At 41.2% G+C, this 16,068-nt stretch overlaps 1 protein-coding gene across 4 annotated transcripts in view; it reads left to right on the top strand.

Annotated features, from left to right (window-relative positions):
* Positions 1–16,068, top strand: part of PRMT9 (protein arginine methyltransferase 9) — a 30,620-nt gene that overhangs the window by 12,517 nt on the left and 2,035 nt on the right. For 2 of the 4 annotated variants that reach the window (XM_060178989.1, XM_060178988.1), the window contains exons 2-6: positions 1,725–1,831; positions 2,932–3,124; positions 6,885–7,068; positions 11,027–11,744; positions 15,883–16,036. In XM_060178989.1, the coding sequence (XP_060034972.1) occupies positions 1,794–1,831; positions 2,932–3,124; positions 6,885–7,068; positions 11,027–11,744; positions 15,883–16,036 (1,287 nt within the window). In that variant the 5' untranslated portion in view covers positions 1,725–1,793. Of the gene's footprint in view, positions 1–729; positions 833–1,724; positions 1,832–2,931; positions 3,125–6,884; positions 7,069–11,026; positions 11,745–15,882; positions 16,037–16,068 lie in introns of all 4 variants that reach the window. The other 2 variants (XR_009546384.1, XM_060178987.1) reach the window with 2 other exon arrangements.

Here is a 16,068-nt window from a genome sequence, read left to right on the forward strand (position 1 = left end):
TGATACTTGGTAATCAGTGCTCAAGATGTTCAGAGAAGAGAAGACAGAAATTGTTTTCTCATTGAATGACATTTTATAGAAAGAGCAGGCAGAAGGTTGGAGCTGTCTACATTAGGCTTTTGTGGAAACAGATTTTGGCCCTGGACAAAGTGTTATAAGCAAAGGAGATGCAGAGTCAACATGGGAAAAGTAAACAGATAAAGAAGGTAGAAAAAAAGATTCTGAAAGGGAGGGCTTCTTACCTACATTCAGTTGTGAATTAAGGAAGATAAGACATGAGAAAGATCATATATTTTAGTAAGTAGAGGAGTTACTGATGGTAAATATTTTTTACAGAGTGTTGGGCTAGAAGTCCAGTTACTCAGCATTAAGGGAAAAAAAAAGTAATGGTGAAAGTAATGGGGTCACAGAAAAAGCTCTATGAAGTTGCAGTACGAAGTGAGAGAGCTCTCACCAGAAATACAATATGCTCACACTCTTCAGGATTTAGTCAGTGTAAGAATAGCCTGAAGAGGCAGAGGGCCAGTTGAAGGTTGATATCGCCTAGTCCAGTGGAGAACAGATAGATGAGAGTCAAGTTACTCTAAGACTTCAGGTCCGATGCTAACAATGAAATGTGTTAGAAAATTTTACATAAGGACTGATGCTCTAATACTCTTCCTTTCTCTCAGCTTTGACATAAATAGCATGGCATCTTACTTACGTATATCTCTAAAAATCATTCTATAGAGTGTCCCTAGTTGTAACAGAAACTGTCGATGCAGGTTTATTTGGAGAAGGAATAGTGGAGAGTTTGATTCACGCATGGGAACATTTACTTTTGCCACCAAAGGTAAGGAGCATTAAAAGATGTAAATTTCATTGAATTCATTATTTCATCAGCTATACATTGAGCTCCTTGTGTATTTGCAAAGCAATATGAAATATATCCAGCTATTAAGGTCTAGACAGTAATTCAAAAGAAATATATTAAAAAAACATTTAAGTGTGTACTTGTGTGCCCAGGTAGAGAATATATAGGCAAAAAGTATCCAAAGTAGGGATTTGCGGGAATTGAGATTATATTGTGGAGGTACTGACTGGAATTCTTGGGTTGGGAAAGGGAAGTGCTTTTAGTCGCAACCTGTTCAGCTTGAATTTATGACAAGTTATCAAAAATACATAATGATAATACTCGGAAAGGTTTATAAAAAATCTTATTAGTGATTTGATATGGATTTACAAAATTATAATGGTATTAATTCCAATTAACTTTTTTTTTTTTTTTTTTTACCAGAGCACTATGCAGCTCTGGCTTATACTGGTATGGGGGGTTGAACCTTGGACTTGAGAGTCTGTTTGCATAACCATTATGTTATCTACCCTTGCAGGTATTAATTCCTTTCCCAACATGGGCATTGTTCTGATTAAAGAAAAGATAAATATATAGATCCCTGTTTCTCTGTATATGCATACATGCATATACAGATATATAATCATGGAAATAAAATGTTTGAATTGAGGTATAATTGATATCACATTCCATTATTTTCATTTATTAGTTTATATGCATACATGTGTACTCACATGATCACTATAGTAAGTCTAAAGTCTAGTTAGCAAACCTCTTAAGGGGAATCCTTACCCTGCTTGTTCTTTCCTACTTTTTTTTAACATTCAAAAATGACTTTTTGTTTATTTTGCATACATGCAACTGAGTAGACTATTCTTTGTTACATTTTTAGACTAATGGTGAAGATGAAAATTGTGCAAAGTATGGGAAAGTAATACCAGCAAGTGCTATTATTTTTGGCATGGCAGTTGACTGTGCAGAGATAAGAAAACATCACAGGTAAGTTTTAAGTGAACTGCATATCAGATATTAGCTTGTGAATATTTGGGTGAAAATTTATAGTTTTATGACCCTTAAATCCATAATGGCATTCCAATTTTTTCATTTTGGTCTTTTTTAAAAAATTTATTTCTTTATTGGGGAATTAATGCTTTACATTCAACAGTAAATACAATAGTTTGTACATACATAACATTTCCAAGTTTTCCATATAAAAATACAACCCCCACTAGATCCTCTGTCATCTTTCTTGGATCTGTATTCTCCCCACCCACCCACCCCAGAGTCTTTTACTTTGGTGCAATACGCCAATTCCAGTTCAGGTTCTACTTGTGTTTTCTTTTCTGATCTTGTTTTTCAACTTCTGCCTGAGATTGAGATCATCCCATATTCATCCTTCTGTTTCTGACTTATTTTACTTAACATGAGTTTTTCAAGGTCCATCCAAGATCAGCTAAAAACGGTGAAATCACCATTTTTTATACCAACCTGCCACGCTACTGCTTGACTCCCGTATCTTACTGTATTTAAGGAAATTGTCTATGGGGGTCTGGGAGGTGCTGCAGTAGATAAAGCATTGGACTCTCAAACATGAGGTTCTGAGTTCAGTCCCCAGCAGCACATGTACCAGAGTGATGTCTGGTTGTTTCTCTCTCCTCCTGTCTTTCTCATTAATAAAATATTTTAAAAAATTGTCTGGGAGTCGGGCTGTAGAGCAGAAGGTTAAGCGCAGGTGGCGCAAAGCACAAGGACCGGCATAAGGATCCCGGTTCGAGCCCCGGCTCCCCACCTGCAGGGGCGTCGCTTCACAGGTGGTGAAGCAGGTCTGCAGGTGTCTATCTTTCTCTCCTCCTCTCTGTCTTCTCCTCCTCCTCTCTCCATTTCTCTCTGTCCTATCCAACAACGACAACAACAATAATAACTACAACATTAAAACAAGGGCAACAAAGGGAATAAATAAATAAAATAAATATTTTTTTAAAAAGTCTATGAATTTTAGTTCATTTTTATTTTTTCCTTTAGTTAATATTAAGTGCTATTACTTGATTCTAATGAAGTCATCTTTCTCTTTTCCCTCCTCTCTCTCCACCTTCTGCCAGAGTGGGTAGTAAGGACCTTGCTGGGATCAGCTTGCCAATAAATGTGAAACTTCAGAGTCCAGCTTATTCTTCTATAGATACCGAAGAAACAGCTGAACCATATACAACTGAAAAGATGAGTCGAGTTCCTGGGGGATATTTGGCTTTGACAGAGTGCTTTGAAATTATGAGAGTAGATTTCAACAATCTTCAGGTAAAAAAAAAAAGTTTAATTACTACTTTGAGCATTAAATTTTATGTATTACTCAAAATAATACATAGGGCAATCTTATGAGTTTGCACTTACAGTATATAGAGAAAACTACTTAAACAGAAGTACAATTCCCTAGTGCGGCGGGGCGTGCAAGCGGCGCGGGACGCTGAGCCGGCGGAGCCGAGGGGGCGACTCCGGCGCGTGTGCTCGGCTTCGGCTCCTCACGACGCGGCTGCGGGGGCGGCCTTCCCTCTCCCCCCTCCTCCTCTCTTCTGTCTCGAGTGCAGCGGCGCCGCCTCCATTCCCATTCCCGCGGCTCCCTCCAGACCTTCCTGCGCCGACTTGTGGAGGATAGTGGAACACCAACACACAAAGTTACCATTTATACATGACTAAAGACTGGTGATTTTACTGCATTCTAAGAATTTCATATTCAGTTCCGGAGGCGGAGCTACGAGCAGCAGATCGCTTTCTCTCCTCTCCTCTCCTCTCCCGGATCAACTAGGAATACCAAAGGAGACCACCCGGACCGAAACAAGACAGGACTAGAATGACCACAGAAACCCAGTAAATCACCCGTGAGTACAAACACGCGTGGCTGGTGACAGAGAGGAGAGAGGGGCCTAAGGAGAGATTAAGTGACTGCTAACAGTTCGACAGTTTGTCAGTGGAGACACCACCTCCAGTCTGCTCCACCAACAAGGGGACAGCTAAAGGGAGGAAAGGACTCCCCAGAGACTCACCAAGTACAACTCTGAGTCTCCATTGCTACTACCCTCAGAATCTGGAGCAGCAACAGGGAGGGACACCAGGGCACAGAGATCTAACCGGGAAACTCAGGAGAAGACCTATACCTCGGTGGCATAGCTGAAGGGCTGTGAAAGTCTCTTTGCATAACCACTGGATTATCTCTGCCACACCCTGCTTTATCTCTTGGTCAGGAGTCATTGATTAAGCCAAGAAGTCTATTGATAGTTTAAAAGCCCTCAGGCTACCATAGCCTACAGGGGAAAAAAAAAAGGCTTTTACACACTGAACTCCAACTCAGGGATTGAAAAAACTGTTAACTTATATAAAATGGTTAAAACAACAAGAAAAAATAATGGAGACTCGAACCAGGACAAGAGTCCAGCTAAAAGTCCTCCAGAGGGCGAAGCACAAAACAACGAGTTCAACATCCAAACATTAGCTAAGGAAATAATAACAGGAGTGAGTAAAGAATTTGAAAAAATTGTAATCAGAACTGCAGGAACAACAAATGAGAATATGGAAGAAAATTCTAATAATCTCATGGTTATTAGAGAGCTGAAAGCTGAAATTGCTGAGCTAAGAAGGCAACTAGCTGAACAAGCTAAAACAGTATCAGAGCAGGGCAACAAAATAGATGAACTCCAGAAAGCAGTAGAGGGCAGAGAGAATAGAATCAATGAGGCTGAAGACAGAATTAGCAAGATTGAGGATGAATTAGAGACAACTAAAGAAGAAGTAAGAGACCTCAAAAAGAGATTAAGAGATGCTGAAAACAACAACAGAGTCCTATGGGATGACTTCAAAAGAAACAATATACGCATTATTGGCTTACCAGAGGAAGAAAGAGAAGGAGAGGAAGAAAGCATTCTCCAGGCCATAATAGCTGAAAATTTCTCTAGTCTAGACAACACCAAAGACATAAAGATTCAAGAAGCCCAGAGGGTCCCAAACAATTAACCCAGACCTAAAGACACCAAGACATGTCATACTTAGATTGGAAAGGAATAAGGATAAAGAAAGGATCCTCAAGGCTGCAAGAGAAAAACAAAGAGTCACCTACAAAGGAAAACCCATAAGATTAGCAGCAGACTTCTCCATACAAACACTACAGGCCAGAAGAGAATGGCAAGATATCTATCGAGTGCTCAATGAGAAAGGCTTTCAGCCAAGAATACTATATCCTGCTAGATTGTCATTCAGAAGTACAATTCCCGTTGTCCGGGAGGTGGTGCAGTGGTAAAGCTTTGGACTCCCAAGCATGAGGTCCCGAGTTCGATCCCCCGGCAGCACACGTGCCAGAGAGATGTCTGGTTCTTTCTGTCTCCTCCTATCTTTCTCATAAATAAATTAAAAATCTTTAAAAAAAAAAAAACCAACAAGTACAGTTCCCTCCTTATTTAGGGTAGTAGTTCTATATGTTTCTGACTTTTCTCTTTGTTATGCTGCCATTTCAAATTATCATTGTCCTTTAAAATGAGTAATACACCTGATCTCTAGGTTGCATGTCTATTAATGTCATCAACCACCTTGGTTTGCTCAGGAGAGAGAGACTCCCAAGACACATGGTCTTAGTTTTATGGCCTCCAGGTACTGTCTTTTGCAACTCATAACCAGCTGATCACCTAGGAGCTCTCATCGGAGCAAGGTTATAAAGAATTCTCTCAAGAGCTCACAGGTTAAAGGCTCAGGTGCTTGAGGTTTTTCATTTTACTAGACAGGACAGAGAGAAATGGAGAGAGGAGGGGAGATAGAGAGAGGGAGAGAAGATTAGACACCTGCAGACCTGCTTCACTGCTTGTGAACGACCTCCCTGCAGGTTGGGAGCCTGGGGCTTGAACCAGGATCCTTGTGTAGGTCCTTGAGCTTTGTACTGTGTATGCTTAACCTGGTGCACCACCACCCAGCCCCCGGTGCTTGAGTTTTTAGTAGAATCTGCTTGGATACAGACTTTTATGAGGGTCTTTTTTTTTTTTTTTTTACTTGTACCTAGGTTTCATTAATACTTGAGTTAATCTGAGAGAATGAAACATTTTGATTTTTTTTTTAAACTGAAACTGAGTTTCTTGAGCAACTCTTTCCTGGTTATCATGTAACTACACAATTACAGCTGTGATTCCAAAGATGTCTTGATTATTTTTAGCTTTCCCTGTTTTTCCTTTGCCACACATACAAACAAAAAATAATCCCACCTTACTGAGATTTTAATTTTGAAAGCCTAATACCTGCCTGTTTAACATTTTCTAGTAGTAGATGTATAGGAAGGAAAAAGAATGTTCCTTTATAAAATCTGGGCCTTCTTTCCTGACGTCTCCAGTTTAAAGTGCATCTCTTCACACTTGCCTTTCTTTCTTTCTTTTTTTAAAATATATTTATTCCTTTTTGTTGCCCTTGTTGTTTTATTGTTGTAGTTATTGTTGTTATTGATGTCGTTGTTGTTGGATAGGACAGAGAGAAATGGAGAGAGGAGGGGAAGATAGAGAGGGGGAGAGAAAGATAGACACCTGCAGACCTGCTTCACCGCCTGTGAAGTGACTCCCCTACAGGTGGGGAGCCTGGGCCTCAAATTGGGATCCTTGCACTTTGCGCCACATGCACTTAACCTGCTGCACTACACCAGACTCCCTTCCCCTTCCCTTCCCCTCCTACTTCCTTCTTTCTTTCTTTCTTTCTTTCTTTCTTTCTTTCTTTCTTTCTTTCTTTCTTTCTAATCAGCTCTGCTTATAGTGGTACAGGGGATCGAACCTGGGACTTTGGAGCCTCAGGCATGAATTATCTTTGCATAATCATTATGCTGTCTCTCCTCCCCCCAGACTTACTTTTCTAATGCACATAGTTTCCCACTTATCTTCTCATTCACAATATGCAACAGAACAGAGCTTCTATCCAGTGCCTTACGTTTACAGATGTCCCGAGATAGTGACCCCCCCCATCCTCAAACATGAAAGAGATGTGCTATTGGGGTGTGTATGCACTAAATAAAGTCTTCTCATTCTCTTTACATTTTTGTTAGGAGTTAAAAAGTCTCTCGACCAAGAAGCCTGACAAAATTGGGGTTCCTATTGTTAAAGAAGGCACCCTGGATGCTATCGTGGTTTGGTTTCTGCTCCAGCTTGACGATGAGCACAGTTTATCCACAAGTCCTAGTGAAGAAACATGTTGGGAGCAGGCTGTCTACCCTGCATTTGACCTTGCAGGTACTTCTTGTCTAATTTTTTAATCTAAATGTTAATGAGATAGAGGAGAGATCATCAGAGCGTCACTCTGATACGTGTGATGCTGGGGATTGAGCTTTGGACCTCTTGCTTGAGAGTCCACACTTTTTCTGTTGTGTCACTTCCTGGGTTGCCTCTTGTCTACTTTTTAAATATTGATCAGTTCTGGCTTATGGTGGCATGGGGAATTGAACCTGGAACTTGAGAGCCTCAGGCATGAGAGTCTCTTTGCATAACCATTATACTATCTACTCCCACCCTAATTTTTAAAAATATGTTGATTTTTGGGGATTGGGAGGTAGTGTATTGGGTTAAGCACACACAGTACGAAGTGCAAAGACCTGTGCAAAGACCTCAGTTTGAGCCCCGCTTCCCACCTGCAAGGGGGATTGCTTCACAAATGCTGAAGCAGGTCAGCAGGTGTCTTTCTCTCCCCCTGTCTCCCCTCCTCTCTCAGTTTCTCTGTCCTATCCAATAAAAATGAAAAAAATGGGGGGGGCCGGGCGGTGGCGCAGTGGGTTTGCACGTGGCGCAAAGATAAGGATCCCAGTTTGAGCTCCCGGCTCCCCACCTGCAGGGGAGTCACTTCACAGGCGGTGAAGCAGGTCTGCAGGTGTCTTTCTTTCTCTCCCCCCGTCTTCTCCTCCTCTCTCCATTTCTCTCTGTCCTATCCAACAACGAACAACATCAACAATGGTAATAATAATAACCACAACGAGGCTACAACAACAAGGGCAATAAAAGGGGGGAAAATGGCCTCCAGGAGCGATGACTTTGTAGTGCAGGCACGAAGCCCCAGCGATAACCCTGGAGGCAAATATATATGTAGTTTTTGTTTTATTTTAATGAGAGAGATATGGAGAGATAGATGCAGAGAGAGAACTGAGTGCTGCTTATCTCTGATTTATGAAATGAACCTGAGACTTTGGAGCCTCAGGCATAATTTTTTTTTTTTGCCTCCAGGGTTATTGCTGGAGCTTGGTGTCTGCACCATGAATCCACTGTACCTGAAGGCCATTTTTCCACCCTTTTTGTTGCCCTTTATTGTTGTGTGGTTATTATTGTTGTTATTGATGTCATTGTTTTGGATAGGAGAGAAATGGAGAGAGGAGGGAAAGACGTAGACACCTGCAGACCTCTTTCATCACTCATGAAGTGAACCCCCCCCCCCTGCAGGTGGGGAGCCAGGGCTTGAACTGGGATCCTTGCACTGGTCCTTGTGCTTTGCACCATGTGCGCTTAATCTGTTGCGCTACCGCCTGATCCCCCATAATTTTTTTCTTTTGCATGACCATTATGTTATTTTCCCTATTCATCTAACTTTTTAAAAGTTATTTGTGGTTCGGGGGGTGGCACAGTGGATACAGTGTTGGACTCTCAAGCATGAGGTCCTGAGTTCGGTCCCCGGCAACACATGTACCAGAGTGATGTCTGGTTCTTTCTCTCCTCCTATCCCTTTCATTAGTAAATAAAAAAGAAGACGTAAAAAAAGTTATTTGATAGAACAGAGAGGAATTGAGAGAAGGGAAGCTAGGGAGAGACACCTGCAGCTCTGTTTCAGCAGTTGTGCAATTCCTTCCTGCAGGGGGTTGGGAGCTTGACCCCCCCCCCCCCCCCCGTCCTCATGCACGGCAACATGGGTGCTCAGCTGCATGCACAACTGCCTGGCCTCTCTTTCTTCATTTTTCCCCCAGGCCCAGTGCCAGCATGATGAACCCACTGCTCCTGGTGGACTTTTTTTTTTCCTTCTTCTCTTTTCCTTTTTTTAAGTTTTTCTATTTTATTTGATAGGACTGAAAGAATAGGAAGAAAAAGGGGGAAAGATGGATACCTGCATACCTGCTTCACAGCTCATGAAGCATTCCCTCTAAAGATTGGAATGGGGGTTAAACTCAGGTCCTTGAGCATAGTAATGTATACATTCAACTGGGTGTGCCCTGGCCTGGCCCTAATTTTTAAAACTGTTTCTCCTGTACAAGTACTAACCAGGCCCGACCCTGCTTAGCTTCCGAGATCAGGCAGACGAGATTGGGCGTGTTTAGGGTGGTATGGCCATAGATAAAATTCTTTATTTTTTTTTATTTGCCTCCAGGGTTATTGCTGGGGCTTAGTACCTGCACTATGAATCCACTGCTCCTGGGGGCCATTTTTTCCCATTTTGTTGCCATTGGTGTTGTTGGATAGGACAAGAGAAATCGAGAAGGGGGAGAGAAAGATAGACACCTGCAGACCTGCTTCACTGCTTGTGAAGCAACCCCCCCCCCCAGAATCCTTAAACTGGTCTGTGAGCTTTGCGCCATGTGTACCTACTGCCCGACCCCCTAAAATTGTTTCTTTAAATTGTTGATTTAATCCTTTCAGCATTGGAGTCAGTGTCAGAAAAATTACTTTGGAAATGGAGTTTGCAGTAAAGGAAGATTGACTAAACCTTTCAGAGTTTTCTCTTTTATAAGTTTAAAATAATAAATATATATAGTTAAGACACTGAAACACAGTTCTGTTACATACCTTGCTCAAAAAGGCCTACCTTTAAATCACTTCTTTAGCTGATACTCTAGTTTAAACTAATCAGTGGATAAGAGAAACAGTAGTTCATTTTTGATGGAATATAGTGGGAATGTATTACTTCCAGTGCAATTCTTATCACACATAGAATCTGGTGACAACTCGAGCCCCAGGTCACAGAAACGCACACACTCTTAAGTACAAAAGTTTTACTTTTTTATAGAGCTCATGCATCCATGAACTTCTCTGGTTGAGTTCTGCAGTAACTTTTTTAATCAGAATTTTTTTTTACTAGCACTTTAATGGATTTCAATATAGTTTACAGTGGCTTCATTAAATAGAAAGCTTTTACCTTTTTCAAACTGGAAAGCAGTATGTTTCTGTTTCTTTTTCTGCTCAGCCTCCTGATTAAGGATCTGGCTTGTCAGGGTCATTAAGCCATACAGTCACTGTTGTTTTGTGGCTAATCTGGTGTTACTTGAGTTTAGTCAGGTGGACTTGGATTCAGATCTTAGCTCTGCTGCTTACTACCTCCCTGCCTGGTCTTGCTGGATATTTCTCAGAGCTTTGTTATTTTTGGACTGAGTGCTTTGCTCTTTTATATTTTCAAATTCCCAAAATGTGTATCTAAATACTTACAGTTCAGAAATAATCACTGACAAAGTTCTGTTGAATGCTGACTTGTTCTTTTGGAAATTTCTCTTGACAAAAGAATGACCCAGTAAGCTAAAATAGTGTGTGGCATTGATTTCTGAATTTCCTTTATCTTTGTTATTGTTGGCCTCATTACCAAAGAAGATTTGAGTCCCCAGCAGCCCTGTGCCTACCCTTCAGTTTGGGGACGTGATGATATAGTATAGCAGTAAAAGCATGTGATACTTGATCAGTTAGGGTTCAGTAATGAACCCCTGAATTATGCTTTAACTGACTCTCCAAACTTCTTCGGAGAAAAGCTGAAAGTTTTTTTTTTTTTAATTTTTAAAAATATTTATTTATTCCCTTTTGTTGCCCTTGTTTTATTGCTGTAGTTATTATTATTGGATAGGACAGAGAGAAATGGAGAGAGGAGGGGAAGACAGAGGGGGAGAGAAAGATAGAGACACCTGCAGACCTGCTTCACCACTTGTAAAGTGATTCCCTTGCAGGTGGGGAGTCGAGGGCTCGAACCGGGGTCCTTACTACAGTCCTTGTGCTTTGCACCACAGGTGCTAATACCCGCTGTGCTACCACCCAGCTCCTGATGAAGGGGTTTCTATAGTATGTTGGGTAGGAAGTGAAAGCCTTCCATTCTGTTAAATGAGTAGATGTAACCCTCCCTGTAGTGACTTCAAGAATGTGGGCTGGGATGGGAGATCAGAGGTGTTTGTGTGAACCTCAGGCTTATAAACATTTGTATTCATCAATCATGATTTTTCTTTCTTGCTGTTCTGTGAAGACTATGGAGTCAAGCCTGGGGACAACGTAACAATGGAAGTGTCTTGTCAAGATTGTTACTTAAGGATCCACAGTATTAATGTCTCCAGTTTGGAACATGAAATGGATGTTGGGAAAAGTTCCAGCAAGGAAAAAGGCTTGATCTCTTTAGGACACGAGGCTGATCTCTGTAGTGCCCTGGCTAATCTGCAGACCAGTCAGCTGGATGCTGGAGAGCAGACTTGTGTATTGGATTCCACAGAAATTGCTTTGCTTAATAACATCCCATATCACGAAGGCTTTAAAATGGCAATGAGGAAAGTACTGTCTTCATTGGCCCCAGAGAAACTGTGTCAGGACATGGATACTCAGTGTCAGAATAATGAGATGAGCTGTGAGGGTGGCCAGAGGAATTCTGAAGAGAGTGCCCCTGAACCGTTGTATGTGTTAGATGTATCAGAAGGCTTCTCTATTCTGCCCATCATCGCTGGCACACTAGGACAGGTTAAACCTTACAGCTCTGTGGAGAAGGACCAGCATCGTCTTACACTGGACCTCATCTCTGAAGCCAATCACTTTCCCAAAGAGACTCTTGAGTTTTGGTTGAGACATGTGGAAGATGAATCTGCTGTGTTGCAAAGGCCCAAATCAGATAAGCTGTGGAGTATAATTATACTGGATGTCATTGAGCCATCTGGGCTCATCCAGCAGGAAATAATGGAAAAAGCAGCAATATCCAGGTAAAGGTCAACATTGAACTTTTCCCTCCTCTATCTCCAGAAAAATTCATTCATATATCACAAGTGGTGTAGCAGGTCTGCAGGTGTCTTTCTCTCCCCCTCGCTGTCTTCCCCCTCTCCTCTCTCCATTTCTCTCTGTCCTATCCAACAATAATAACTACAACAATAAAACAAAAGGGAATAAATAAAATAAATATTTTTTAAAAATTCATTCATATATAGGGGTCGGGTGGTAGTGCAGCGGGTTAAGCGAGCATGACGTAAAGACTGGCTAAGAATCCCAGTTTGAGCCCCCGGCTCTCCACCTGTAGGGGGGTTGCTTCACAAGTGGTGAAGCAGGTCTGTAGGTATGTCTTTCTCTCCCCTTCTCTGTCTCCTCTCCTCTTTTGATTTCTCTCTGTCCTATCCAACAGCAACAACAATGATAATAACAACAAGAACAAGGGCAACAAAATGGGAAAAATGGCCAGTAGCAGGAGCAGTAGATTCATAGTGCAGGCACTGAGCCCTAGTAATAACCCTGGAGGCAAAAACAAACAAACAAACAAAAAACCCACTATTATTCAATGGTTTAACTGCACAAATGAGTCATGATCAGTGAATGCTTCCCAGGCATGAGACTTCATACTTTTCTTGTGCCATTTAGTGATCCCTCCTCCCTAACCCCCAGAAAAGAAACCCTGGTACTATTGTTGAAGATTGCTTCTTTAGGATGCAATTGTCTGTATATACACACACATATGTAAAATATCTCTCTCACTGGGAATGAGACCCCTGGCCTCATATAGGCTATGCATGCACTTAACCACCGAGCTCCAAGCCCAGGCCCCTGTATGTAACACTTTAATATTTTATTTATTTGAATAGAGACAGAAATTGAGAGGGAATGGGAAGTTAGGGAGTACTTTAGATTTCTTACATAGAATCATAGTATTTGTCCTAATTTGACTTATTCCACTTACCAGATGTTCTTGAGGTGATATATGTGGCAGAATGTAACAGGTTCCTCCTAGCAGTTAGTTGTCTTCAGTTTTAAGTTTGCCTCTTTTGTTAAGTTGGTTCCTAATTACTTTAGATATCATCAGAGTTGCTTTTTAAATTTCCTTTTATATTTTTCCTGCTCTTATATAGGGATATGGATGATTTGCGTGCTGATTTTGAAGCATGCGACTTTGCTGACTTTATGTATTAGTTATAACCTCTAGTGGAGTCGTTTCTTTGCGTGTTTATGAACAAAGCCAATTTTATTTCCAGTTTTGGTGCCCTTCATTTTCTTGCCTGATCACCTAGAACTTTAAAACATTTTTCAAAACAAAACAGACATTCTTTAATCTGTTCTGAACGAATGGTTGTTAGTAGGAAGCAACTAGGATGAAAGCTTCCTGCTTTTGTTTCTTCTCAGTGTGGGGAGGGGTCCTGCTGGCAGTTTTGTAAGACTGTCCTGAGCTTGGAGGAGGCTTAGCATCTTCTCCACACTAACTACTAGTGTGCCCAGAGTTGTTTGGTCCACCCCACCCACATCTTGTACTTTCTAACAGTGGGGAAGCAGTGCTCCTTACTTCAGCCTTGACTTCTAAGAGCACAGGCTTCTCAGGAAGCACCCTGTCTGGGGTGCCAGCACTGATACTCTCTCCCAGGCCTCCTGTTACACACATCTCCAGTGGGGGAAGCCCCATGACTGGTGAAAGAGGAGGAAATTAATGACTGGGGAAATAGGTGATATTTGGGTGAAAAGGAAGGGCAGCTGTTCTCACTGTACCCACCACAAGAGGGGCCTGGAAAGGGGCCTCAGTAGTTCTAATTACTTTTGCAGTCATTGTCTTTAAATGTTTACTTTTCAGCTTTATTGGTCATACTAGATTAACATATAAGACAAAGTCTGAAAGCTTGGTAAACTCAAATTCAAAACCAATTTTAAGACATTTTGTTTTGGATCATAGGAGTTAAATTTTTCACTACTTAAGAGTTTTTGCCATTTATGGTTGGACTTTTGAGCTGAAACATACGTTAGTATTGCTGAAAGCACAGATAGTTCTGAAGTATTGTTTGGCTTTGCAAAGGATTCCATGGAGGGTCTGGCAGCTGCAGTGGTGTAAATGATAACAATGTCAGTAGAGCTGAGAAGAGTTTCAAGACTTTATCTAAATATAACAGAAGGCTTCTTGTTGGTGCCAGTAATTAACATCAAGTTGTACAAGATGTTGAGTTGAAACTATGACGGTGGCCTTTTAAAATCTTTCTCATGTGTTGATTTAGTATACTCTTTCTCTCTGGGATGGTTATTAGAATTTTAGTCAGCTTTGTAAGATTTGGTAGAAACATTTTTGACATTTTGTTTAGTCGAAATTTTCTAGTTATCCCCCAAGTGAGTTGATGGTTCTGCCCTTCTGTAAATTTTATGGTCAGAAGCTTTCTTTTTTTAAACAGTTAACTTCTATCCCTTTTTCAGCTTGTGAATCTCAAGAATGATACCCTCTTATGGCTATTTGGGGATGGTGGAAACTAGTCAGGCAGCAAAAAAGCCTACATCTATTCTCATTTGACACCTGAAGGAAAATTAGATTTGGTTCCATTAACTTCATTAGCAGAGAGCTTCATTTGTTCAGAAAATCTGTTTTCAGGGTTAAACTTGATCCTTTAGAAGAAAACAGAGAAGTTTTCTAGTTACGTAGGAAGGCGTTATAATTTTATATGGTTTGATAAAGATATAGACAGGACTTTTGTTAAGAATTGTGTAGTTTTGGGGCAGGGTAGATAGCATAATGGTTATGCAAGAATGCTTTCATACCTGAGACTCCAAAGACTCCTAGGTTACCCCCCCCCCCCCCAGTGGTGAGCCAAAGCTGAGCAGTGCTTTGGTATAAAACTAATAAAAATAAAAACCCCCACTGATTTTATTAAGAGATCTCTAAGTTCACTAATTGTAGTGACTGTTTCTGAGACAGCCAAAATGCAAATAAGTATAGAATAGGAACAACAAAAATGTATAAAGCTTTAGTCATGATTAAGTCCATTGTCATGTTGGTCTCTATGTATCTATGAGTGACTTACTGTAACTTGAATGATCACGTTTGTGTCTTTAATAAGATGTTATTCTGGATCATGGCTTCCATTTAGGCGTCTTCTCTTTCTTTGCCCATTCTGGGTTCATCAGATGACTCAGTTACAATTTGTCTTACGCTAGCTAGTCTTTAGAGAAGTATTCTGTAAACTTTTGTGCCAGCCTTGTATTTTTAAGAAACCTAGAGAGAGTGCAAGAATAACTAACAGTGGATATTACTGTTTTGCATGATGAACTGGGTTTTATAAACTGTGGTCTTATTTCAAAATTTAGCATGTATCTCCTTAAGATGTGTGGCTTCCTTGTACATAAAATGAAAATACAGAGGAAACCTCAAGTTGCTAGTAACAGTTATGCATATAATTTCCCCTGCTGGCCCACTAGTATTCTTTATTGCTTTCTCTCCTCAATCTGTTTTCTAACCAAGGGTCCCTTACTGCATTGAGTTGCTGGTGCCTCATAAGATTTGTCTTCTAGTTTTACACCCCACCACATCCATATCCCCATACTGAGGGTGCCACACATGCAAGGCACATGCTTCATTGATGAGCTGCCCCAGACCGCCTAGTAGTTGCTGGTATTTATAAACTGTATGGGACCAAAATGCTTTAAAAAAATAATCTTTTAGGGCAACAAAAGGGGAAAAATGGCCTTCAGGAGCAGTGGATTCCTGGTGCAGGCACCAAGCCCCAGTAATAACCCTGGAGGCAAAAAAAAAAAAAGTAAGACAAGAAATCTTTTTGGGTTGGGGCGGTAGGGCATACAGTACAAAGTGCAAGGACCTGCACAAAGATCCTGGTTCGAGCCCCCAGCTCCCCATCTCTATCTCTCCCTCCTCTCTCAATTTCTCTGTCCTACTCAACAAAACATGTCACCAAGCACAAGGACCAGAGTGAGGATCCCAGTTTGAGCCCCCGGCTCCCCACCTGCAGAGGGATCACTTCACAGGCGGTGAAGCAGGTCTGCATCTGCAGGTATCAAAAAAAAAAAAAAGATAAAAGGAAAAAATGGTCATAGTGCTGACACTTAAGCCCCAGCAAGAATCCTAGAGGGGGGAAAAAAACCCTCTTTTTCTAGGTGCTTGCTACAACCTGGAGGCAAGATATTTCCTCAGTATGTGCTGATGTTTGGGATGCTTGCTGAATCACAGACACTGATAGAAGAAAATGCTGTTCAAGGGACAGAACGAACTCTTGGACTCAATATAGCGCCGTTTATTAACCACTTTCAGGTAAGTTTAGAAGTTCCTCTAGATGATCCCAG

This window comes from Erinaceus europaeus, chromosome 19 (assembly GCF_950295315.1).
Source record: "Erinaceus europaeus chromosome 19, mEriEur2.1, whole genome shotgun sequence".
In the NCBI taxonomy this organism is placed as follows: Eukaryota; Metazoa; Chordata; class Mammalia; order Eulipotyphla; family Erinaceidae; genus Erinaceus; species Erinaceus europaeus.